This window comes from Pagrus pagrus (assembly GCF_965226575.1).
Source record: "Pagrus pagrus genome assembly, chromosome: 15".
Taxonomy (NCBI): domain Eukaryota; kingdom Metazoa; phylum Chordata; class Actinopteri; order Spariformes; family Sparidae; genus Pagrus; species Pagrus pagrus.
Genome location: NC_140199.1, coordinates 21,888,254 through 21,916,099, shown reverse-complemented (window position 1 = coordinate 21,916,099; position 27,846 = coordinate 21,888,254). Strand labels below are relative to the sequence as shown.

At 39.6% G+C, this 27,846-nt stretch overlaps 1 protein-coding gene and 1 long non-coding RNA gene across 14 annotated transcripts in view; one reads left to right on the top strand and one right to left on the bottom strand.

Annotated features, from left to right (window-relative positions):
• Positions 1-27,846, top strand: part of LOC311270261 — a 91,812-nt gene that overhangs the window by 22,682 nt on the left and 41,284 nt on the right. The window contains exon 5 of one of the 12 annotated variants that reach the window (XR_014624213.1): positions 8,389-8,586. The exons of the other annotated variants lie outside the window; for them this stretch is intronic. This is a non-coding gene — a long non-coding RNA (uncharacterized lncRNA). Of the gene's footprint in view, positions 1-8,388; positions 8,587-27,846 lie in introns of those variants that run through there. 12 annotated transcript variants of the gene reach the window in all.
• col21a1 (collagen, type XXI, alpha 1) lies at positions 502-27,846 on the bottom strand. Of its 2 annotated transcripts, XM_084375012.1 has the most exons (29): positions 27,697-27,846; positions 21,955-22,082; positions 21,195-21,755; positions 20,881-21,046; positions 20,572-20,800; positions 18,336-18,506; positions 16,610-16,687; positions 15,312-15,395; positions 14,089-14,151; positions 13,604-13,657; positions 13,449-13,502; positions 13,287-13,340; positions 9,085-9,138; positions 8,948-9,001; positions 8,811-8,864; positions 8,387-8,440; positions 6,684-6,728; positions 6,525-6,578; positions 6,368-6,421; positions 5,293-5,346; positions 5,073-5,144; positions 4,714-4,749; positions 3,475-3,519; positions 2,646-2,678; positions 2,410-2,556; positions 2,224-2,278; positions 1,946-2,137; positions 1,788-1,865; positions 502-1,626 (listed from the first exon to the last, which is right to left on the bottom strand). In XM_084375012.1, exons 2-29 carry the CDS (start codon positions 22,049-22,051, stop codon positions 1,439-1,441), a joined length of 2,880 nt encoding a protein of 959 aa, XP_084231138.1. In that variant the 5' UTR covers positions 22,052-22,082; positions 27,697-27,846; the 3' UTR covers positions 502-1,438. The 2 variants fall into 2 exon arrangements, 1 of the variants encoding a protein (XP_084231138.1); XR_014624201.1 differs by lacking the exons at positions 502-1,626; positions 1,788-1,865 and having other exon boundaries at positions 2,057-2,137; positions 2,410-2,552.

The window sequence follows — 27,846 nt, the reverse complement described above, 5'->3', positions numbered from 1 at the left end:
TCCCCTCCTCTAACAAAAGTCTGTATCAGACACAATGTTTTTTTACACAAGGAAAGAAAAAACGTATGCCGAAGTTTAGGCCCAAATAATTAAGAATTTGTCATAGACAGCGTCTCGCAAAGTTTACGTTTCTCCTCACTTGACAAGTCACAAAATTGATAGATTTCGTAAGGGAGTCTGTTGAATTTCACTCCCTCTTCATCCCCCTGCTGTAGTTGACTGCAGTTGTTATGGCTGCTTTGACCTACAATATGTCCGTGTTCACGTTTGCTGTCTGCTGTAATGCAAAAAGTGTTGTACATTGTTGTTAATAACTATTAGATATAAGTTATCCTGGCCATTTGAATTACTCAAAAAAACATGAATGTCACACCATTTACTACGGCATCATTATATAAACTGACCTCTCAGCACCTCCGGCTGTCACTGACTTCCAGTGTCTCTGCCTGAAAAACACCTCAAACTTTAAGGTCCGAAGCACAGAACAAAACTGAGTTCACAAATCTTTAAGATATTTTAATTCTAGTAAAAAAAAAAAAAAAAGAGGAAAGATTCATACAAACATCATCATAACACATAACATAATAACATTACAAAAGCTGTTTACGACATGTCAATGCTGAAATACACAGTCATGACTCTTATAAATAACAATAAAATACCTGCTACAGTAATGAAAGGTAAGCCTCTGGAACATAAGTGACATAAAATCTCAACTTAAAATGTCAGCATGTTCTTAGATGGTGAAACATTTTCATCATAATGAATGTGTATCATAAAAGAGGGGAAAGTATTAATTTATCTTGGGTAATACACAATATTAGCTGTTGTAAAAAGGATGCCGTAAAGGGTTAAGTGCTTAACAAACTGAAGACTTTAGGAAAACAGGCTTACAGCAGCTCATAATCAGCTACAGGAAATCAAACTCACAGTCTTGTGCTAAACATGCCAATTTCAGACACACTTTATGGTGAAATAATTCACTGAACATGGAATTTATGTATTCTTTTGAACGGAACATATAGCACCCAACCAATGTGCAGTGAAAAATGAGAAAATGACATGCAACAAAGCAACACCAGGGGGCAATATGGGAAAATGTACCAGCCACACTGGCCAGAGAGAGATCCAGACATACATATACAATAGTTCTTGGTGCTCAGATAAGAGGCATTACATTGAGCCAGTTATTATTCCTCTTAACACCATTAAAACCACAAAGCATGTTCAAAGACATATAAATAATAATACCAAAAACCAAGGGAGAAAATGTGATGGGATCTAGTTCTGTTGACTGTCTGAGATCACATAAAGGGTGCTAGCAGAGGTCCGTTTTGTTTCCACGACAGAGAGAAATTGTAAAGATGAGATCTTCCTGAGAATGGCTGTTTGTTCCACATCAGCTCCAGACTGGTGCCTGTAGTGACGCTGCGTTACGTCAATAGTTTGGCCCTTTGCTGTAAGGATCCCGCCTCATCATGCTACCGTAGCACATGGATGGATCACACACCCCAGGCTGACCAGGGATGCCAGGATTACCACGATTACCCTCTGCTCCACTTAGACCAGGGGAGCCAGGCTTACCTGGAGGACCTGCCCTACTGTACCCCTGGGGACCCATTGGACCTGTGGAGATGAAAATACTACTGAACAGCTCAAAGGAACAGTACACGGAAGTAACAGGTGGCATTAAATATCAGAAATCTTTTTCAAGTGCCACAGCTCAGTTTCCACATTGTTTTCTGAAACTGAATAATTAGTCACATTACCACAGGTATCACATTTACCTGGAGGCCCAGGTGGCCCTTGGTCTCCAGTGGTGGTTCGACCAGGGCTTCCCTTCTCACCATCAAGACCTGGCTCTCCTATAAAGACAAGTGCACATTCTTGAGCATCCTGCAAAACAGCTTTAACAACATACTGTTGTCTCTGAAGCTGGTTTTACCTTTCAGCCCATTAATACCAGGGTGCCCTGGCCGACCAGGGTGGCCCGGCTGCCCCCTCGAGCCGCTAATTCCAGGAAGACCTCTGAGTCCCTGAGGCCCAGTTTGGCCTGGAGGACCAGGAGATCCAGTCCGAGTTTGACATCTGGTGCAACTACCCTGCTGGTTGCTCAGCAACAATAAAGGCAGCTCCGCTAGAATGATTGACAAGAAAAAGACTTAAGATGTGTTTTGAAAACACACAGAAACACGTCATCAGCCTGTCTGTATTGTTACTCACACTGAAGAATCTCTCTGCAGATTTGCCGAATGTGATTGTCCGACATTACACCTGCCTGGAATAAAAAGTGATGGATGGTGGATTTTCAGTGACTGTCTGCTCCATCATGTTAGTCGATATCAGCTATAACATCATTGTAAAAATCATCAACAATAAAACTGTCAGCACAATGTGTGGTGCACATACAGATCTTCCTTCAGGGCCAGGTGGGCCAGGTGAACCTGTGTTCCCCGTCAGCCCTCGGGGGCCAGGTGTGCCTGACTGACCCGACTGTCCAGGCATTCCCATTTGACCTTGTTGACCTCTCTGTCCCGGGTCCCCTGTTGACCCTTTCTGGCAAAAATACCACCATAGTTAGCAATACACACAATGATTCAGCTTAAATAGAGATACAGTGATCAATGCTTTTTAGCTAAACATACCTCTCCTTTTGGTCCCATTGGGCCACTGGAGCCCTGTCGATGAAAATCAGGATTAATCAATAAACTAGTAAATATTCAGAGAGTACATACCTCCAACAAGGCTGCACAATCCTTAAAAAGTGTCATTTTGTAATAATCAAAGATCTGCATCAAAATGCACAAAGAGAGAATATTGCTGATTTTTGGAGAGCACCTAAATCTCAGATATATTAGGGTTTAATATGTATGGTAATCAGAAGTGACTCATGATCAATGAGTGGGTACCATGCTGTTATAGCACCACTCACAAGCTAAATAGCATCACACTTTGCAGTATCACTCTGATATGTGCATGTTATCTAAAGTTGGTTACAGTTTCAACTGTGTGTGTCAGGAATTTTGGTAATTTATGTCAAATAAGCCTTCAAGAACTTGACAAGTTATAGTAAAATGATCATCCTTACAGCGGTCATACAAATATGTTTGTACCAAAAAGTAATTGGGTAGGGAGTTGTGAAACATCAAAATATGAAATGTGAAGTGAAACTAAAATCATCTATATAGATAAATTACATATGTGTTGCACCAAGGGCTCTAAGAAAAACATTTTTTACTGCTTAGCCTCAGAGTAAGACGTTATGTTAAGTTCAGAAGTTATGAGTGAAGATTTAAAGTGTTTAATAAATGACCACATGGTGGTGCTATCCACATTTAAAAGGAAGTTAGGATAACAAAGACATGGACCATTCTTAAAGGAAGTAATGATACATTGTAAATTCCAGGTTTAGCTTAATTTGCACAACAATAAAATAGTCCTCATCATACAACAAAGCTGATCAAAGGCACTCACAGGTTCCCCTGGTCGACCATGCTCTCCTTTTTCACCCGTCATTCCCTGGTAGGAAAATTATAGATTGATGTAATGAAAGCATACAAATTCATCTGTACTGTTTATGCAGCGTATGGTACGGTAGAAAGTACTGCAGGTCAAAACATCATCAAAGATAGATAAAAAAAATGATGAATAATGCATTTTGTAGCTGTATTTATGGCGTTAATGTGTTCTAAATGCAGCACAATAACACCCATTAAGTTTGATTACATAATTATGATGATCATGCTTTCCAGAGATGATTTTGTGTTCATGACTTGAAATTGATTCAGTTCAGCGTAATGGAGAAAACTCTGTTGGAAGTCATCAGAGCGGCAAACATCCAGCTATAATTTCAAAAGACAAAATGTAGCTGACACATGATAATTTTCCAAACCCATAATCAATATGATATCATTATGTCACCTGGATTTGTTTTAAGATAGGGGTGTGTGTATATATATATATATATATATTTATATATATATATATATATATATGTAAAAAAAATTTGCATGTGAAATGTCTGCAAAGTGAAAAAGCCCAAAGTCCACACCAATGGGAGTTACTGTCTCCTCCAGTGCTCCTGCACTGCCTGAAACGTTTGGTTTGGACTTATGTGCGTCACTTTGTAACAGCCGTTATATATATATATATATATATATATATATATATATACATATATATTATTGTACAGCTGTACTGCAGCCAAGGTTACCAGCGGTAGCAGTGTTATTTTCAATCACACTACCATGCTCGGCCTGACCTGCCCTACTCTGCCTCTGATTGGCTACATCCTGCCCGTCAAGTAATGCCCATGTGCAACTCTCATCAAAGATTGAACAGAGGCGAGATGTCTCACCCTGTGGCTAAAACGAAGCATTCAAGACACAGTGTGAAAATTAAAGTATTTAAACCTATTCTACTAGGACCCCCAAATAAAAGTATGAACCTGAAAATTAGCATAATATATATCTTTAAATCGCAATTATTGGTTGAGCTCCACAGTGTGATTTTAATCAAACAAATTGATGGTAGTGATTTCTCTAGTGTATCTGAATATGAAATCTAATGATAATAAATAACACTCATTTTTGTATCTACAGCTGGTGTTGTGCTGTAAATCTATCAAATTGAGCTGATATTTCAGATTAGTTTAACAAAGGTCAAAACAATCACAGCATGGTCTGCTTGTGTGAGTAAGCGTTGATGAATTACCGTCTCTCCTCTGTCTCCTGTAGTTCCTCTTTGTCCCTGATAGAAAATAAAGATGAGGATTAAAACATTTTTGTATATTTCTTGGCGGAAAAATAACTTCCAAACAATATTAAGAAAAAAATAGATCCTTATAGTTTGTATCACAGTGAAAACGCCTCACATCTGGCTTGTTTCAGTATCTTTTGTATAAATGTCCAAAAATAACACAAGGTAAGCAAAGTGTTGGGAAAAAAACTTCTAAAATTCTTGCCTAGAAAGAGATTGTGATGTTAGTCATTTTACTGACATGGAGGTTATTATATCTGAGACTGGGTTAATACTGACAATTGAATGAAATTGAATGATTATAGTAGAAATACCTTGCTGCCCTTCAGGCCTGGCATGCCCGGGTGCCCCGGCTGACCTGCACTTCCTGGTTCTCCTGCCATCCCCTTTAATAGTATTTAGTTTAACACCAATCATTAAAAACAAAAAAACACTTCATATCCATATACCATATACTGTTAGACATAAAAAACACAGTATAACAGTATTTTAAATCAGACAGTTTCATATTAGATTATTTAAATGAAAACATACCACAGGCCCTGGTTTTCCTTGCAAACCTGGACTTCCACCTTCGCCTTTATTCCCCTTGATTAAGAAATAAAACACATCTTATGTTACAAAAAACATACAATGAAAAAACATCCAAACCACATCATATTGTATCCCTGACTGTGTTGCAACATATTTTCATGAGGTTTTGCAGCTTAGTATTTAATTGTGTCTAGTCGACTGCTTTCTTTTCCAGTTGAACAGGACTCAGTAATTGCAGTCTGAAGTTCAGCCATGAAGTCAAAGTATTGCCTGTCCGTCCATAAACTAGCTTTTCACTTGTGTGCCATTTACCAATACACATTGGCTTGTTAAAGACAGATCAGCTAATGAAAAGTGATTAGGAGACAGAACGTCCAGACCAGAAAAGCAAAGACTGCTTACATTTCCACTAAAATTCCACTGACGAAAGCAGTAAGGCCGGCTCATCGCTTAATTTAGTATCGCCAGTGTGGCCAAGAGATCGTCGTTACTTGGGGTATTTTCGAAATACAGTGACCAAACAAAACATGACGTGCAGCTGACCCAAGCTGCTTTCCATTGATTCCAATGTCCTCTGGGGTTAGAAAAGCCTCAAAGATTTTACTTAATCCAAACTGATGACACTGTGCACTGCAATGCGTTTTGTATAGGCTGGACAATAATGGGCTTGGGAGTCTATGTGATGTCATGTAAGATCACGCCATTCTGATCCGCCGTTCTTGTTAGCAGCTGTATAACTGTACAACATTGTGCTTGGGTTCAACTTAAATCATGACTTGGCTCGCCCTGCTGCTTGTCGGTTGCTAATGCCAGCTCGTGTGGATTGATCCGCAGTATTGACTTTACTGGGTCACAGTCTGAGCCGGTGCGCTCACAGCCCCAGGGATGTGGAGAGAGATAAACTGGCTTTGTATTTATAGCACAGTTTATCCATTTTAAAGACTGTCTTAAATCTTTTTGATGTCTGTTGGTATGATGAAAGTCAGTCTTTACTTCTATTAGCTTCATTGTAGCTTTGCAATACAGCTGTTTGAAGACGCTCAAAGACAATTTCCTAACAGAGACAAAAGATTACCTTGGGTCCAATTGATCCTTTTAAACCAGGTGCACCAGGTAAACCCATCTCACCCTACAGGAGAGAAAGAAATTGTTTGGGAACTCTTCAGAATCAACGTTAAGACTTTGTCGTGAATTGAACCTTTACACAAGTAGTCCAACAATATTTAACTTACAGGTGGTCCAGTGGAGCCTTTGACGCCCCTGAGTCCAGGCAAACCAGTTTCCCCCTTAAATGAGTATCATGTCAGAATTATCACACAGTGTTGCAAGACCACTTATCCATTTAGTTTGCATTTACAATAGATACTTGTTACATATAGGCAGGAGCTCACCTTTTGTCCATCCAGGCCTGCATTTCCTGGCAATCCAGGCATACCCTTGGAGCAAGGAAACAGATTATACTTTATTGCAGATCAACATATTTATTATTTCCCAAAAAGATAAAGAAAACATGACGTGGAATTGTTTGTAATGTTTCTGTGTGTTTATCAGTCCAGTTCTGACTAATGTGTTAAATATGCATTGCCATTATATACTGCTGGATGTTTAATAAAACCATATGTTTCCATATGCAGTGTTTCTGAACTGAGAGTGAAAACAAGTTCCAGTTTACTTCCTTTGACAGTGGAATAATTACTTCATCATGTCAGTAACCATTGTAGCCAACTACTCCATAAAACCAACTGATTGAACTGACATGTTGCACTGAGAAATGTCTAACAACATGTTACACTCCCCAGTTACGGTTTTCGAGTTGTAAACAGGAAACGTGGAGAAACTTTTTGGGGTCTTTTTGAGGCCAAATTCGTGCTATTAATAATATTGTAAATATTATTACCCCAAAAAAAGACTCTTTCATTTCATGTCCTTCTTTAAGCTACTTGGCTATGTGCAGAAATCTATGCCAAACTGTAGGATCCTTACATGAATTGTATGCCCTGCACTTGAACTGTGCACGTTTTATTTGCTGATAAATGCAATAATAGAAAAAGCAGTTGGGGTTCAATTTTCACTGAGAAAAAAAGAATGAAAGCAAATACAAATTAATACATAATGGTTTAAAACATTGAAAGCTTATGTGGTTCAACACTACCCTGGAAACCTCTTTAGTTTTTTGTTTTAGTTATTTTTTTCTGAGATAAATACTTGCAGATGCTTAGTGGTTGCCTCAGACTGAAGTTTGAGTAACATATGTGCATCGTGAATGGATTAGACCACAGGCATGCAGAGAGACAGATATATAGATAGAGCCACCCAGGCACTCACACTTAACCTATAGGTTAAGAAATCCCTGTAACACTCATGTGTTAACTTCATCTTGTTTTAACTTGAGGAAGTACAGTACTAATCCTGTCTCCTTGGAGACATTGCGAACTCTATTGTTCTGGTGGGGGAAAATGGCTTACAGCCTTGTGGAGCAACTGACTCATCGTTGTGTAGACCCATCACAAAGTTTTGGACCACGCTTACAATCATGATCAGTGGGGTGGCTTCCCAGTTGAAACACTTTCTTCCTAAAACAGATTTGCCAGAGCACCATAGCATTCCCTCGACGGGTTACTTTCACTGCCTTCGATAATAGCCCAAGCCTGCTCGTTACATAACAGGGTTATCCTGGGATGAACTACAGGGGAAATACCCCTTATTTACTGGCTGTCAGGGGTTCTCTCTGTACTGCTGACAGTATGTGAATACACTGCAGCCTTACAACTCTGACAAACGTTTTGATGCAACACTGCATGATCCATAAAGTTCGCTCTTGTACAGTCGTCTGTAACTTACAGCATTATTTCATGTCAGCTACAATTTGTCTGAGAAGAACATTGTAAACCATAATGGAAAGCACCACATGCAGAAAGTGCTTTCTTGCTTTCCTGAAAAGTTTAAATGTTGAATCAGTATGATAGTATATTATAACTTTCTTTCATGCACAATTTGCATCAAATCGTCAAAGATGTAAAACAATAGTAACGGCTCAAACAAACAACAAAATACCAAACATTAACAATGAGTAATGTCTGTGTTTATGACTTACAGGATGGCCTTCCCTTCCATCGACACCAGGAATACCACTGGCCCCAGCTTCTCCCTGTATACATCAGGGAAACAAATATATTTATCTATTTCATTTTCATCCAAACTCCTAGTGATGAGCCCTGCATACACATCGCTGTCTCTTTTTACATGTCATAATGGAGTTATTAAACAGACATCTATCTAAAGGATGGAAATCACCTTTGATGTTTACAAAATATGTCAAATGTGGTTTGGAAAAAGACAAGGGTGTCCCCCACTGTATGACTACATTGCCATGGTTGCCAAACATCAACAACACAACTTTTGATAACAGCAAAGCCTGTTCAGGATGTGCACTCTTAGCAAGCCTCATGCCTTTATTTTTCTCCTAATCCTGAATGAGATTTGTAATGTACTGTTCTGCACTGTCAAAACAAACAGACCTTTTCACCGGGTCTCCCTGGAAATCCATCTTTTCCATCTCTCCCAGGTTGGCCCTGAAATCAGAGGGAAGGATGTTACACATGATTATAATGGCATATAATCTCTGGGTTTTATTCCGAATTGTTTCAATACATACAGATTCTCCTGGATAACCAGGTGGCCCAGGAGGTCCCGCACTTCCTTTTTCACCCTGGAAATATCACAACATCCATTTAAACATGTTATATTGCTTTTGTGATGTTCAGTGACTGAACTTGATTTTTGTTGCCTTACCATTTGACCAGCCTTTCCCTGTATCCCTGTGGTTCCTTGGGATCCAATTGAGCCCTGAAGTGAAAAGATTTAGATATGATCATTGGATGCAATCTAAAACAAGTTCCTAAAGTCTGTGGTCTTAGCTGGCCTGGCTTATCTAAAGTTTCAGACAATGATGAATCTGCTACTTATTTGACAGGATAATCCATCTTCGTCAGTCAGATCAGGAGGCTCAGCTCATACAGTGTTGAATGAGAGCGCTTTCTATACCCAATGTTAAGTCTGCACAGTCACAATTATGCAGCCAGTGTTTGACATTAGTCAGCAGTGTTTTGTTCAGGGGGTAGACGATACATTTCGCAACTATTTGGACTGAAACTTCAGGGGATGACGTGTTTCATTGCATCATTCTGTCTTTGAAAAATTGCACTGGTGGACCTATAACTAGATGTTACTTGTGTATCTATGGAATGGCAAATACTTGATGGAATGGTACGTCACTGTTTTATCACATTTTCTGGCTAACAGCATTTAGAACAAGGCAGGACATTACATAATTTATTTATCTGTTTTTGCATTACGTATTTATCACTGGCTGGTTCAGAGACTTTTGTGAGTGCTGTGGCTTCATTTGAAACTGTAGACATTTTAGTCAAAGTGTAGACAGTTTCTTTTGTTCAGATTTAGCTGAAGTCAATATTCAGTGAACAAACAGGTGCCAGGAACATGTTTCCATGTTCCACTGATATCAAAACATATTAAAAACATCTCTCCAGCTGTGGTTGCTACAGTTCTGTTTGCTAGTGGAATTCCAGTCCAAAACAAATGAGCTACGGCAAAAGGGATTTAAGAGGCTTACAGTGCCACTGACTGGAAGTGCTGAGGCCGGAGCAGTAAAGCTACAATCATGGAAGACAACTGATAACCTTTGTACTTTGTAGACAATTGCAATAAGGGGCTTTGATCACTCCTGAAGTCGGGCTTTGGGTTTCCTACTAGGAATACAAATTTCTGTCAAAATGAATGTTGCCAATGTAGTTACAGTTACGGATCAATGGCACAGACTGTGCAGCACAGACTGTGAATGAACACATAATTAGTAATAAAATGTTCCTTTAAAGGTGATGGATGATTGTGGTCATGAACCAGTATGACAGACTGTGAATACACAAACATAGCTAATTTTCGGTCTTTCTTCTTCTTGTGTCCTTCAATTTAGTGCTTCTGACTTAATTTAGCAGACATCTTATGTTTCTGTTCTCTAGATCCTATGCCAGGAAAATGAGAACACCCATGGGTGGTCTTACAATATGGAAACAATGTGGAAAGGTAGATGTTAATGTGTTTATGTCCAAAGAAAATCTCATTCTCTACGAGATTAGGATTCCCTCCAACTTGGAGAGGGAAGCAGCAAGTGCCTTGCTGCTAGTGGGAGACCTCAAGGTCCTCAGTCATTGTTCTGTGGTGCATGGATCTTGGATTCTGGATCATTTTTACTTGGCTCCTACAAAGACTAATTTAAAGTTGTATGGCGAATGGCTCGAGTTTCAATTGTGGAGCAGCCAAATGCATCTGAGCTCTTGACTTTTACATATAAAGGGGAATGATTTACGTATGCAAGCAGCTTGATTCCATTGATGGCAGTGTTTAGTCAGTCGGTTGGTTGTTCCACCACTTTGGTCCAGACTGATATATCTCAACGGTGTTTACGTGGCTTGCTACGACCTTGCGTACAGGCATTCATGGTCTTCCAAGGTAAAAAAATTCTGCTGACTCCACCAGCACCGCCAGCAGGTTGACATTTTGGGTTATGAGTGAAATATCTACGGAATGGATTGCCATAAGATTTGGTACAAAATTAGTCATAATCACCTCAGGATGCGTTGTAATACCCTTGATGATGCACTGGCTTTACATCAGCAATGAACAGGTGAATTTTGAAAAATGTCCAGTATGTTGGTTTATGACCCAATATGATGCTTTGGGCTCGCCACCAGTCCAGTGGCTCAGTCTGAATACCAACTGAAGGTGTCGGCATTTGACAATATGAATGAGACTCAACAATCAACTGCCTTTCTCCAGAATCGCTTCTCCACCTTTAACATATTTGGCAGCTTGTTTGGCATTCAAAGAACTGATGGAAAATTGCCAGCAGTGCACCTTCTGGACGCTCATCTCGTCATTCTTGATGCCTCAGACCATTACCACTTATTAGATGTTTTATTATGGGATTTTAAAAGAGCACTTTAATAGACCAGTAAAAGTCATGGTTCTTTCAGGTTTAAAGTATAACTGGAAATGAGATAAGATTTATTGTATAAGATACGATAAATCTTCAGTGGGGCAATCTTTGTGTCTTTGTGTTTTAGTTTGGCCAATACCATAAGCATTTAAACTAATCAAGGGACTTTGAGAAGAGTCTAGGCACTAGTAAAAACTTTGATACATCCTGGACATCCTGAGTGAAGCTGGAATAATGGGACATATGGTGCAGGAGAATTTGCTCCAGGTGCACTCATGTCTGTCTGCAGACAGCTGTGACAATTTTCAAACACATGACATTAACAACTTGAGTTGTTCTCTACGTCAGCCAACTGGCAGCACTCTCCTGTCCTCGCACTGATTACAAAGTGGGATGAAATGACAGAGGTGATGCAACCTAGTGAGGATGCATTACCTCACTGTACCTCAAAATAACACTCAATGCGAAACGTTGTTCAGATTAACCTCGAAGCGATCAGAGCAATGACAAAGTTCTGGATGAAGCTGTAGGACTGTCAGGCTGCTGCTTAATGCAGCTGTGACTGAGGTTGAGGTCTAAAACCCGCTGAGCACAAACTGCTGGACTTTCTCCCATTTGTTATCGATTATTGTCTCAGTTTGCTCTCAGGACCCATTGTGGCAGCCGACACATTTCACAGATGCTTTGTCCATATGCTTTTGCCTTCTTACAAATTGTTATATATCCTGAAAGCTGTTACTACATGCAGCATCAACTGCATGTATGTTTTCTAGTCTGTGTGACTGAACAGTGTGAGAGGCAGTTATCAAGCTAACTATTTTGATCATGAACCAATAGTTGATTAAAGCTGGGTCAGTAACTGGAATGCTCTGAGAAAGACAAAAGAAAAATCTGGTGCCTGTGGATATCGTGGACTCTAATGCGCCTGTCCAATTATTTCATTGAGTTCGAATGAAATGTTTGGATGGCCTTTCTGCCTATCTACCTACATACCTGACTACCTGCGTACACTCTGCCTGGCACTCATTCTGCATGACCAAAGTCTTCCACAAAGCTCGGCCTGAGACGTTTCTCTTTGTCTCAGCACAGAGATTACAAAAGCTAAGTGAGCTAATCACACAGAAATGTCTCAGTATTAACATCCTAGCTTAACAACAGTGAGCACGATCACTATCCATGTTCATTGTTGACATTTACTGGGGATATGCTCCTGTTGAGCTTTGTGGCGGAACAAGGCTTTTGCAAGCTGATAACATTTGTTGAGCAGAAGTACGATCTAGAATCGCAGCAAACCACAGCTCTCCACGAGAGTGGAGATGTACAGTATGAGGAAAGCACAGTGAAATTGATGGCTGACCTGCAAAGTGCCAGCAATGTAGGTTTTACTACTGGCAGTGGTGTTTAAGCTGTGTCGCTGACTCTGCCTGCATTTTCACTTGGTCGCTCATTTTCAAGTAAGAGAAAAACAAGGCAGGAAGTGAAACATTCAAATAGACAAATCTCTGGCTCCCTAAAAATAGCAAATAAAAGCTTGAGCTTTTTAAAGGGCAGAACAAAAGTTAGGAAATATGAACACATTTAAAAGCTCTCTGGTGGCCTCCATGCTCTCTCTGCATAGTGCTCTTGTCCCACAGTATAGAAGTTGTATTTTCTCCTCTCCCAGGGGATCTGGCTTTATATTCATAACATGTGGTTTTCAGAGTGATTGATGCAACCATGTTCAAACGGCTCAAGTTGATGTGTCTAGCAGGGATTTCCTGTTAATCCTACATTTGATCTCATAAAAAGAAGATTTACCTTGACGATTCAAAGTGTGCTTTGTCCTTTTTAATGATCACTTGTTTTCCTACGGAAATCATGTCTCTCTCAGCTCTGGTCAGTCAGCAAGTTAAAGTTAAGATAAATTCTACTGAACATCTGGACACCGTATTATCAAGCAGAGATGAAGTAACCATGTTTGAGTAATTAACATCAGCACCTTCTCTCCGGGTTTTCCAGGCGATCCTTGTAATCCAGGCATACCCCTTTCACCCTGAAAGAACAGACAGTCAACAAAATTGACTTGTAATGATCACAAATTTGTGTTTTGGTACAATAATGAAACCAATGGAGCCGCAAATGTGCTATTGGACATTCCTACCGAAACACCAGGCCTCCCTTGCTCGCCTTTGTACCCATCTGGCCCACGTGGACCCTGACAGAAGTAAACAGAGGTAACACAGGAAACCAGCTTGAAATTTCCAATCCCTGATGTTGACTTTAATGTACATGTATATTAGGTGAAATTGTCTTTACCTCTACTCCTGGTGGACCTGGCAGCCCTGGGCTTCCTCTAATGCCAGGAATACCCTTTAAATTAATACAAAAAGACAGGAGATACACACATGTGGATAAACATTTGAATATGTTCATGTTCTCTAAGTGGTTTGAGGCTGCGGGGTGGATTCTTTCTCTGCATTTTTGATCATGCTGTACAACATGTGGTTCATTTTTGGATGCTTTTCATCAGAAAATCACCACCGTGCTGCCACCAGTGGTAAAATCAGAGATGTTTGTTATTTACCCATTGGAAAAATAAGTAAATAAGTACATTTACCACTGTGTTTAACATTCTGGAGCAGCCTTGACCACATAGAATTAACGGGCAGACATTTTCATGACCTAATGGATACATTAACTCAATTGGTTTTTGGCATTATCTCAAATGGTTATTGTGACTGGTGCTGTGTTTTTGGGATTTATGTTCTGTATGTTTGTATATTGAACTATGTAGTACTCACAGGCTTACCATCAGCACCAGTAGGTCCAGGCTGACCAGGTTTGCCAGCGTTTCCCTGTTCCCCCTAAAAAAAATGGAAAGAAGTCTCTCAATCACATGTAACTAAAACGAGTTGTTCGTATGTCGTCAGCAATCGCGCCACCCAGCATAAATCCATTTAAAACATCTCTGGTAACAATGTGCTTTCTCAGGCAGTGAGTGTTGATTTAATTATCCATAAACCATGCTGAGCAAGCTGGTTCATCTAATGTAAGATGCTCTTGGGCCCTCCGTGGGGTTATGAGGAACATCTGCAAGCCAGCATTGGTCCCAACATTTTGGATCTATTAGTAACTGTAGTAAAAGCATAGCGGTGATCTTATAAACACAAACATGCCTGAACCCATGTAGGTTTTATTAACAAAGAGTTTTGTTGCTAAGGTAATATCTCTCTGAGGTCCTTGTGTAAATGCTTTTATGACCGGAGCTATTATTTGGTTGATGCCTTATGATCAATAAAGACAGAGACGTAGGTTTTATTCCCTACTTTGGTCATTTTCCATTCTAGCCAGTGTTTATCTTAGTCAGAGGTCTGGTTTGCTTTAAGCAAACAGTACAGTACAACAGGGTCTTACAAGACTTACCATAACTTACTCACATGGCAATTTGCCTAACTTGAGAATAGAGGCCCGTTGGTGCATCCATACCTTGTAAAACGTTTCAGCAGGTAACTGTATTTCAGAGGTAAATGTGCTAAAACCCACAAAGCAGCAAAGTGTTTTTTGCCATTTAGGACATTCGTGTTTACAGGCTGTAATGAGTGTAGTTTGACCTATTGGTAAAGTGCAACCTCATGTGTCAGGGTTCACGTAGTTTTCCAACACAGAGAGCCACATTTAGACATCACCGGGGAATTCAACACACATTTCCTCTAGGCTAAGCTATAAGAAAGGGGAAGTTTGTGCATTATCTCCCAAAAGAGGCCATTAAGTCTGTGTCATTCCTGAGTTTACACATAAACCAAAATTGCTGAACATTAAGCTATTTTTCTATGTTTAAAGTAAATATTTAACTGTCTGAACACTGTGCCAAACCAGGAATAGACTCTAGTATGAAATATCTCACGAAAGCATAGTGTGTGCTTGGAAGCTGGTTTTCAGTATTAAGTGCTGTATATACAAAAAAAATGACAAAAGAGTGAAAGTAAAAGATCATTTCAAGAGAAAACTTTCTTTTATAACTGACCTTTATTCCTGGAAGTCCAGGAGGTCCAGGAGGACATGCACAAGGTTCTTGAGTTGGTTCAATGTAATCAGCAATGGGTGAACACTGTAATGAACAAAAGAAGCTCAAGTACATAATAGACAAAAGCATATATTGAGCACAAATCAACGTCACATCAGTTGGTCAAAAGACAAAAACATCTATTAATCCATTAATCATTTTGAGGACTTTTCTGAGAAAATATTCTCTGGCTAACGCCTCTCAAATGTGTATATATGCTGGTTTGTTTTGTCTTCTATGATTGTACCCTGGATATCTGGGGTTTTTGGCTGTTGGCATGTTTCACCATTCTCTGACATTTAGAAAATGACGAACCAAAATGGTTTAATGTTTGTAAATTTCACATAATCCAATGCTGAAACCTGAAGTGTTTTCAGGTTACATTTAACTTATTTTAAAATAAACTATTTCTGTTAGTTAATCTGTGTTTTACATCGAACAAGCAGGTCTTTCTCATAAAGCGTACACTTTAAGCTGGGTATCTTTCTGTTTTGAAATCAAACGTTGTGACATTTTGCCAAAAAGGCATCTGATCCTCCAGACAACTTTGAGATTAAATTGCGAACAAACCACTTTAAAGCACACAGAGAGGAAAGAAGCAGAGGTAATTGGCAAGCATGTGATCTCAAAGTTGTCTGGAGGATCAGATGCCTTTCTGGCAAAATGTCACAATGTTTGATTTCAAAACAGAAAGGCATCAGAAAGACAACTTTGAGATCACATTGCGAAAAAAACACTTTAAAGCACACAGAGAGGAAAGAAGCAGAGGTAATTGGCAAGCATGTGTAATTTTAAGCTACTCATCTTGTCTCTTGGTATTTTTATTGAACAGCTTCACATTAAGAAAAGTAATTCAGCTCTATCCTTCTGGTTGTAGCAAATTCTCAGCCAACCAAACAATGAACCACTGCTTCACAAACACATTTGGAGCCAGCAGACAATGAAAAAATACCCTGAGTGCAGAATGTTTGAATGTGAGCCATCGGTCCTCCTCCAACAAATTATTTTATGCATAAACAGATGTGACTTAAACTGAATATGCTGAGTTTACACTTTCACAGCACAATACTACAATAGACTGTACTGATGAAATAGAAAGATAGAATCATTTTATGCCATGCAGTACGAGCTGTGGAGTCAACTGATGATGAAATTGCGCAGTGTGTTTCAGAGCAGAAACAGATGTAGTTGGACAAGGTGCGAAGTAGGTGAGAAGGAGATTTATCTTTGTCGCTTGCCAAGCCGACTCTTATACTTACAACTCCAGGTATTTCACATGCAGTCTCTCGGTTATTCTGCTCAGGGTCACAGTAAATGCGAAGTTTCTGTATTTCAAACTAAACATGAAGGAACAAAAAAAAAAGAATAAGAACCCTTTGTTAGAAACGCAACCTCTGCTGTTGGGAGACAACAAGCTAAGAAAACAAACAAATTGTAGTATGGGGGTAATTTTGCGACATTTAGTTGTTTTATCAGTGCTTTGCCACCAATGAATTGAAATGGCTATTGTATAACTATAAAAGGAAAGATAAGTACCCTCATTGAGCATTGAGCAGCTACATGTTGCCAGACCTCCCTCACTGTTTGGAAGTGTTCTGCAGCGACGTTACACTATTCTTCCATCATTTTGTATTTTGTTGATGTTGGTGGTGAAATGGCTCCAGATTGTCCCATAGATTGTTTCACTTCAGTTACCATGTGAGCAGATAGATGATCCTCACATGTGATTTACTGTATTATCATTATTATTTCCAGCCTTGTGAAAACACAAGTACGGCTGCACGATTGGGTGCATTAATCAATCTTAAACAATATGGTTTACATTTTGTTAATGGTGACGTGGCTAAACATGATAAGAATGTTTGATCTGGTCTGATGGTTCGTGCCCATTCTATGTTATTCAAAAATTGCGTTGCAGTTGATTCTGGTGTAGAATCTGTTTCCAATTACAAGTGTGTTTATCCAGAAATGATAGTACATAAGCACATTCACTTTGTTAAATGGCTTCAGACTACATGATCCTTGTAACAATGGATCAGTGCACACAATAACATTCACTTTCAAGATGTGGCTCATGTTAATTTCGACAGCTATAATGATGTGGCAACGTACTGGCTGGCATAAGAGATGTAAATGTCATGAATGAATTATGTCTATTGCTTCTTTCTTTTCAAACTTCCTCTTTTCAAAGGATTGTTTCTTCCTCTCATATTATTTCTTATCATACATAATACTGTTAGTGATTAAATCAAGAAATGCTTTTGTTTGTAGATATAATCACTCGCAGCTAGTTGTGCAAAGGGTTTTAGTTTAGAAATGGCTGCCTTATTTGATTATAATTTATTTTACATGTATTTTATTTCATCGACCATCACTATGGCCAAAAATACAACAATGCCAAACTTGCTTAATTGCTTACATGTGTTTAAGGTGTTTTAAAAGGTCAATTTGTGCTATTGTTTCATAATAAAAGGTGTGACATCATATTTAGAATAAGAATAAAAAGGATGCATTGTGCAGCAGTTATTCTTCTTTGCCATATCGTTATCATGACATTATAATGTTGTTTTATGTTTGCTGGGATATATTTGCATCCATGTCCAAGAAAGTGCACTCTACATGGCTTTCTGCAGAGTCAATTACAGCACAGCACAATTATGATTTATAACAAATACAACATTTTTGGTGCAAAATGTGCCGATTGAGACAAATAAAACAAAGATTAATAAGACCGTGTGGACAAAAAAGCTAATTTTTGCCAAGGATTTATTATCCAAGGAGTTAAGCATGTCTCACAGGAGGTAGCAATAAACTGTGCAGTACTGCGTGATGCCGTTTAAAACATATATCAGAACTGAGTTTGCTCAGCTCCTCATTAAATACACCCGTTCCCTCTTTCTATAGTCAGTTGACGTTCTGTGGGATTATTTCTCTGGGAACCAAACAACATGCATTTTATTAAAATACGGTTGTTAATAAACTTACTGGCACAGTCGTTTCCTTACTGACATATTTTCCAACTTGGGTTTTTCCATTGATGAAAATGCCAACAGGGGGCTCCAGGGACAGGGTTTCCACCACCAGGTCATCAACATAAAGAGTCACATCCTCTTCAGTTACCAGCAGCCGCAGCTGGTGCCATTTCTCATCAAACAGCTGAATTGAGCAAAGAAGAATAACAGGAAATAGTCATTAATACCATGGTACCTTAATGCAGTTTGTTGGTAAAGACACTAAAAAACAACCAATAAGAAAGTCTGTCCTTTGGAAGGAGTTGTTCAAGCAGGAATTCATAACTGATTAGGGCAGTATGATGTGATATGATGTGATAAATAAGTCACAGTTGTGAGGCAGCCATGTGACCTAAAAATGAGAGTTAAGATCATCATGGTCTTAAATATAGTTGATAAGTCTTTAGTTTCCTTTTAGAAACAACAGTTTATATAAATGTACTGCAGTCTTTCACTGCATTAGAGGGAGTCTTTTGACTGTCTAAAGGAGTATAATTATATTTTACTTCTTCAAGGGCAAGGACATAATCTGCCAATCGTATGCGCAATGGCTTCTACTTTTGTAAAGGTTAAGTAGACTTCTGGAGCTCTACAGGCTGATACAAGCTGTGTGATTTGAGAACGGGAGGATTAGGGTTGATTGGTTACATAAGAAGTATTATGTGGTTGAAAGAAAGAAAGAAGCCTCAGAGGTGTATTGATATAAATAGTTTCTGTCAGAGTTGCATTACATGAAAAAAATAAAAGAAGAATTGAACAGCAGGCGACTTTTGCACTTTTGCACAAAATGGGCAGCTGACCTGCCAAGATGTACAAAATGTACTACAAGAATTCATACTGAGAATGGTTGGGGGATCACAAGAGACAGATTCAAAATTGGAGTAGTAGAGGCTGAGATATCCTAACTTTCAGTCTTTAGTACGGGCCAAGCTCCAAAAATGCTGGATCACACATTTCCCATAAGGCAACTCAGCAGTGTCTCTTTGTTTGACTCTCTCATCCTTTGAAACCTTTGAAACTCTCCCTGCTTCTGTTTAAAACCTTCAAGCCCAGGCAAAGATAGCTGCATGACTAGGATTTTTTTCTCAGACTTGACAAAGCTCCTACATCAACATGTTCTCATACCTAAATGACTGAATAGGTGAATTTCCAATAACTCCCAAAGCAAGATATATGACTATTACCAAAACGACATAGCCTACCCTAAATGGCCGTTGGAGAGTACCAGTGACAGCAGTTAGGTCACTGGTACTTAGGTTTCAGCACCAAAAGGACTTGGTTAGGTTAAGGAAAAGAGCATGTTTTGGGTTGCAATGAAATAGATTACTCTTCTTTACACACTTGATATAAGTAAAGTGAGTACATAAGTTAAAAGAAGTCAACGTTGACTTTTTGTTTCCCACGAGAAACACATCCATCTCTGCCAGCCTCCTCCATATGCAGACTTTGTCGCTCTTTATGCTCTGTCACCTGACCTTCTCCTTTGCTGCCTCTTGGCGACCTCTTGTACTACAAACAGAGGTCGGCGCCAACAAAAATGGGTGCAAATATGGGTCTTTCATTGTGGACGGGCTCTACTGGATTTGTGAGATTAGGTGATCACTTGATCTCGAGAATCCTTCTTGCAGGCTTAAAGCAACGGGGTCGACACACAGTGGTTCAGACCCATCAGACTCCTGTGAGGAAATACTGGCAGCTAATTGCGTGATTTGGATGTGACGACAAACAAGAGAATCAACTGTTACTTTTGAAACCAACAACTATAGCTTCTAAAGATTTTAGTGTAGATGCTGCTATGGCGTCTGCTATGTCAGAACTGAGAAGTATTTCTTGCAAAGCTACTGACGGCTTCAGTAAGAGTTTGATTTACCAACAGGCTCTGCTGGTAGCACTCTGCCACTGTTGATCTGATTGGAAGTTAGCTTGTGATCAGTGTCGATAGACAGATTGTTCATCCAGTCACCTGCCAAGTATTTTTTTAAAGCACCTGCCCTTTTTCAAACAGTTTCCAAGGACAATTTCCCAGATGGTTCTGTATAATAAACCATCTGGCACATCAGACTAGGGCTGTACAGATCTAGAGAGGACATTATGTGACTGTTTTCACAGGCTGAGCAGTGTTCTCTTTGAAAAGTAAACTGATATTAATGTATTAAATCTGTGGAGTGCCCTTTTAAGACTATGTCAAATAAGTAATAATGATACCATACCCTCGCTGTCTGTTGTGAAAATGTAACCGTTTGAGTTCCACTTGGGGCTTTACTGGTTGTGGTGAACTTGACAGTGCGGTCCAGTCCATTTAGAGTCACCGCCATCTGAGGTCTCCCATCACGCGTCTGTATTCTCCACACATCCCATTCCTCTATTGCCACTGATCCTTTATACCTCAGTGTAGCCACAAAAACATATGAGGGAGGCAGCCCATCGGGAAAAAGGTTCCTACGTGACCACATGTAGAAGTCAGTCAACTTGTAATTACAAAGATGATGATGAAAAGGGAAAAAAAGGAAGATGATTACCGTGTAGCTTCACTCAAGTCGACACGAGATGTCACTTCGTAGGCCTTAGTGCCATAGAATGCGCCTTGTGTCTTCTTTGCTTTTTTGGCCAAATTGAGATGCATCAGAATATCGAAACCCTTCTCATCACGGGAATTTATAGGAATTCTTGCTGGACAAACAGTCTCTGCAATAGACAAACACAATGAAATAGAAAAATAGACATAATGACAAAAAGATTAACAGGAGAATAATGGAGTAGTATGAGATAAAGAGACACCAGTGATCCTGCAATCAGCACTTTTAGATTCAGACAGTGATCAGCAATTGCTTACCTTCACACAGTTTCTGTCGTATGACCTGTATGATCCTTGAAATTGCTTTGTAGTCCTCGACAGAGAAGACGTAAGTTGAAAATGGCTTGTTTGCAATGTCCTTTAACTCAGCCTCTTCTGTCTCTGATCCAACACCAATTGCAAACAGAATTACTCCTTTTTTCCTTGCTGCCTCTGCTGCTTTCAAAACCTCATCTTGAGACTTCCCATCTGTGAGGACAACAGCAATTCTGGAGACGCCTGCGGGGCCACGCTCAGAAAGACCAAACAGTTTGTCTGTAGCAAACTTAATGGCTGTCCCTGTGTTTGTGTTTCCCCCCATGTACTCAATGTTCTCCATTGCTTTGATGAGGTCTTTGGTGGAGGAGTGCTTCCCCAGAGGTATTTCTAAAAAGGGGTCATCGCTGTACTGGACGACTCCAACCTGGGTAAACTTCTGTCCAATGTTGAAGCTTGTTGTTATGTTGACAAGCCATCGCTTCACTATCTCAAAATTGACATCTTCAACACTCCATGAGCCGTCTAGAATAAAGACCAAATCACATGGTGCGGTCCTACAACCTGAAGCAGACAGGAAGTAAACAATCAGCAGTGTAAAAGCACTGGTTAAATAGATCACATCATATATGTTGGAATTAGGTAAAATGAATTTAGACTACATCAAAATCACCTTTGCCAGTTGTATGCATTTGACAGTTTTTTAATGTATGGACAACAAGCATAACAAAGTGTGAGAAAATGAAGACAGAAGCACTCTTACTTCTTATGTCTTCATCTTGAGCGGCACTAAACAAATGGAGAAGCATGAAGCACAGGCATCTTAAGACACAATGCATGGATGTCGCTTTGTAACCCATTATGCAGCAGTACCAAGTTCCAATTGTGCACCTACAGGGAAAGGGAAAAACATGCTTTGTATTGCAGGAAAAAGAAAAGGACAATGCAAGCATTTGTGACATGTGGCCCTTGTGTTATTCTTGCCTTGACAGACGGTAATGTCAGAGACAATTGTTCATTATTTAGCTGTTTCCATTATGGAGATGTTAAGTTCCCATTTATTCTGGCTCATCCTCTCCAAAGGCTTTACGGTTATAATCTTACAGCACAAATCTTACTACCTGCATGTTCACACATAAGTAATTATAAAGGGTGTTTGCTATGTTAATAAATAATTCAAACAATAAATGATTCAAGCATTGTTTAAAAATCCGAATTAGCAGCATTTGTGCTTTGAGGTCATGGTGTCTCTCTAAATGATGCAGCAAAGTTGTAAGATGATGGTGATCTGATTAAGCCTGTATGGATGTGTAGGACTGATGCACGATGACAGGAAGTCCATGCTCACATTCAATCTATTACCATTTGTTGTGATCAGGTCTGGTCATATCCTGGTTGATGCATATAATATTAAATCATATGAACCATACAGGACAAAGGTTTTTTCGTTTTGCAGCAGGAATTGGACACAGCTTTATTTTTGTTTTTCATCAACTGAGGTGTGCCTTTTGCAGAAGCCTGGCAGGATAGACATTAGTACAGAGGAGTGTGCACACACAAGCTAACTTGGTGCCAATCATACTGTATGCCCAAATGTCAAAATGAAAGAGAAAGATGCTAAAGAATTAATATGAGAGCAAAATAGTCTGGCCTTTTATGTGTCGATCAGCGGGTCCAACATAAAATGTAACTATTTCCTTCTTAAAACTAACACTGATCATTTGATTTTTTGGTAGCTTTTAAATTTGAGTCAAATGATATTAATTCAAAAGCACAGACATTGATGGGCGACTGCATACAATTACAATAGCAAATTATTGTGGGGGATACTTTGTAGTGTAGGTAGCCACTCATAAGTTGTAATGGAACAATAATGTGACATAAAACTTCAGAGCAAAATAATTATACAGGGCACCATTCCATGTTGAGGACCATTAAAGAGGCAGCAATAGCTGTTAGACACTATACCCTGGATATCACATGGTTGTATGTCACTGGGGCTAACAAATGCAAATCCCTGATGGATATCCTATCGGATATACACTGATCAGCCAGAACATTAAAAACACTGACAAGTGAGGTGATTAACAATAATCATCTTGTCACAATGCAATATTCTGCTGGGAAACCTTGGTTCCTGGCATTCATGTGGATGCCACTTGACACAAACCATCCACTCAAACACAGTCGCAGACCAAGTACACCCCCTGATGGCTATGGTGCTCCCTGATGGCCAATCGAAGGATCTGACACCAACGCCCTGGTGCCAGAAACCACAGAATGATCCCAGAGGTCCTGTGTCCATGTCCTGACAGCTCAGAGCCAAGTCTGATCCATGATTGGGCCTCCGTGGATTGGACTTGTTCAGGGACATCTCACTAATGCTTGATCGGATTGGGTTCTGGGAGTTTGGAGGCCAGACCGACACCTTGAGCTCTTTGTCAAGTTCCCTGGGCCATTCCTGAGCATTTTTTCAGGTGTGGCAGGGAACTTTGTCCTGCTGGGGGGGCCACTGTCATCAGGGAGCGATGGTGCCATGAGGGTGGGGTACTTGGTCTGCAATGGTGTTTTAGTTGGTAGTACATGTCAAGTCAGCCTGTCAGTGGGTTTAATGTTATTGTTGATCAGCGTATGTATCCCTACCTCCCTCTGCTACAGACACTACTATCTACAAATCCCTAATTCACTTACACGTGCCATTAGTTATTACTCTGAGCTCTGCATCCAATCTCCATGTAGCACACTCTGTCTTTCCAGTCTTGCTACACAGACTCCACCGCCTCTGTACACCTAAGCATTTTCCTTTCAAGCCTCATGTACCACATCCTCACATGGCACTGTCAGCTCTACAAAATAAACAATTCTCTGAACCTCTGACCACAACTACCCTTAAACCAGTTCTCACCATTTCCTGTGGGATTATCAGCTGTTTCCTCAAATTTGTTGCCATTTGCCAATCTCTGCCCACCCTTGGCCCGGATACAACATGCCTGCCCAGAAGAGCTTCACTCCTACACTTTTCCTCTCTCATGGATAAAACAAATTGTAATACCTTCCTTCCCATCCCCGGATGAAGTAATTTTAACCAGTTACTGTCACATGCTGCTAAAGCCATCTAGTAGTTATGTCACCAGGTGTGTTATTTCTGGATTAAGATCATTTTACACCCTGGTAAAATGTTCCAAAACGTTGGCAAGTCTGAACATAAGTGAAACTGACATTTTGAGAAGATGTTAGTAAAACAATTTGTACATATGATTAATCTCTTTTGGATTCGCTTCCATACTTTTCAACTCCCTCCGGCTCTTTTTATTTGCTCTGCTTACACAGCCTTGTTCTGATGTTTTGCCCAACAACCATGCTTTATCTGACTGTTTCACCTGATTTGACTCAAACTGTAATGATTTCGCTGTGCCTTGCCCTAAGGCTTCAAATCCTACACCTGCACTGGCTGTATGACTTAGTACTTACTGACATGCCTCTGCTACACTCCAATACAACCTCAATATTATGTGATTGTTGGATTAAATGTTTTTATCCTAACGCTCCTGACGTATCTAGCTAGCATATAAGAACAAGATCTCACACCCAAATGGCACAACATTAGTCAATATCCTCCAAAATATCCCATGAGAGAGTTTTAATGATCTGGCGCCCCCATCAGTACAACAAAATACATTAGCAACATTTTTTTTTTTATTTAGTGACAAAAATAACTTAATTAAAGTTGGAGAAAAAAGTGGCTGGGGTTTTCATGAAAGGACTCCGAAACTGTTGGATGGAACGCCATGAAATTTGGTACAGAAGTCCATGTTGACCATATATCCTGATGACTTCCTCATCGGGTCAAAATTTCAATTAGTATGATACTTTGGTTTCTGACCAAATACCTGCAAAACTAATGACATTCCCACACTTTGTGCTAATGCTCATGATTGCAAAAGTTTTATTGCGAGCATGCTAATACGCCAAACTAAGATGGTGAACATGGTAAGCATTATATCTGCTGAACATCATCATGTTAACATTGTCATTGTAGGCATGTTAGCATGCTGACGTGAGCGTTTAACTAAAGAGGACCATTTTTAAGTCATTTGAACAAATTATGAAATCTGTTCGCATTAAAATCCCATCAGATTTTAATGAAGCAACATCAAGGCAAGTGCAACACATGACAAAATGCAGAGTTTGTCCTTTAACATCGGATTAATGTCAAATACAAAACAATGGCATGTTGCATGGCATGTTTATTTCATTAACAGGTGAACACTTGTATCATTGCATGTGCTGCAAACAACATGTAGCATTATAGTGGAGTACAATGATGGTTATGTTCATGCTCATGGAATTAGAGATGAAATGAGATATTAAGAACCAGGTGAAACAATGAAAAGAGACGTTTACATTTGGTGATCATCAGCTACAGAGTTGCATGTGAGTAAATAGACATTTTTTTATGTTGTTTCTGTGGCTGCTCTATCAAATTATCTTATACAATAGTTTCCAACACGTGAAAGAAAGAAACTGCTGACATCCTAAAAGGAAGAAGTTGCAAATGAAGACCAGATATGCTGCATACAATATAAGAAACAGGACTTGTGGAAGGAATTTGATAGGAAGGAAATGATTGTGCACCCTATTATTAGCTGTTTCTGATTGCGACACGTGAAGGTCAACGAAACAGTGGCTGGGACATAACCCTTGGCCTCCCAAATGCTGTTATTCCTGCGCAGCCAATGAAGGGTCACACTCTTTAACATGACTGCCTTTTTCCACCATGTAAACTCAGTTACACAGTCTGAGGAGGCGTTAAGCTGCCATAGTTGTGCAAGCCTTTTTCTTCAGAATTTTTCCCCACTAGAGAGCTGGAGGAGATTGTCGGAAAACCCCCTCACTGGCAGGGTCCAGCCAGGATGACTTTCCCCCCGACTGACTTTCCCCAAACTGAGTATTTCTACACCTCTGCTCGAGCCACATGGCATTCATTTACACCATCAGACAGTGAAATTCCGCCTGTGGCCTGTGACCAAACACATGTAGTCATGATGAAGGGAAGCAACCTTCATCCAGGAATAAAAAACGCAACATTACACGTGCTAAGTTATGATGCGTAGAGCTGGAATGCACACATAATGTAGCAAGAATAACAGGTGCACTCCTGTCGCAGTATCAGACTCCATTAATCTCTGATCTCATTGGGACAGCTCAGACTCTTTGTAGCTCCAGGTTTTGGAAATGGTGATTATGAAGTAAAACATGAACAAACTGAACTTTAAAAGACGATGTTCTAGCTTCAAATAGCTACCACATGATGTTAATTCACAATCGGGCCTGTTGTTTGTTGCAATACTTTGCAAACTCAATAAAAATTTATGTGAGAGTCAAGACCTAATCGCACTTTAGTTCCAGCTGGATATGCTGTTGAGGAAGCTGCTGAACAAATTTCTTCTCACATTTCAGCAGATAACATTTCACTTGTTCAGGGTGGGCGACACTGAGTCATAACACAGACTTTCACCACGGTATCTGACCACAGATCTTCTGCTCAACAAGTTATACTTCCCTTCAAATACAATTACAACGTTTGACTTAATAAAAAAATATTAAAAGATATTTTTCTATTTGTTCTGTGCCCGTAGTTTATGTAATGCAACTGGAGACTTTAACTCCACCTGACCTGTTCAAGTTTAAGTTTTCTGCTGTAAATTTGGCAAAAGGAAGTTGTTCCATTCCAGGAACAACAACTGCTGTTTAGCATGAACAGTTGCCAAGACCACGGGGATTTAAAGCTGCCAAAATTCTCCAAGCAACAAGGGAAAGCAAAGCCCTATCAGTTGTACTTCCTAGAAATCTGTTCAACTAATCCCAACAGTCAAGTAATGTCTTGTATAACACTAACGTATATGGTGTCTTATCACTTTTCAGCCAACATGTCCATGATAGTTTAAGATATTTAACTTTTCTGGTCACAAAGATTATTATTTCTTCATGTACAAACAGTTCTCACTTCTGTAAAAACTGTTTCAGTACAATACATGCAATGCCGTGCTGCATTGGGCAGTGTGCTGCACAGATTCGAGAAATATGAAAGAAATGTCCTTTTTTTTACGAGACGTGAAAATGGCCAGGAAAAATCTAGAGATGATTCCATTCATTCTTTGCATAACGGCAGCACAAACAAGGGACTGATAACTGAGCTTAATGTCTTCAATATGTAACTGCAGCAGCACAGGCTCTAGGACACTAAAGTAAACGTTGACACCGTACTAAATTATTACTAATCTGAGCTGTGTTCTCACATCATAACACACGCCACACCTGAAAATAAATGAGATACACTAAAATCAGCCCAGCAGGTTCACTTTGATGATCGTCAACAGCCTCCAACGGTTCTAAATTGAGCTGTCTACTAATTAAAGACAGTTGCATCTGAAATTGAATTTATGAAATTCAGAAATACAGTAATTTACCTCACAAAAATGGCACAAAATGAAGAAAAAGTTACCAGTAAGCGTCCAATCCCTTGAGTGAATTCCTGTTAATCCTCTCATCGAGAGCCGGTGATCAATACTGCTCCCAACCCTGGGTTTACACAAACTGAAATTCAGGAGAAGTGCACATGTTTCTCTGCTGAATGAAAGCCTGCCCTTTCCAG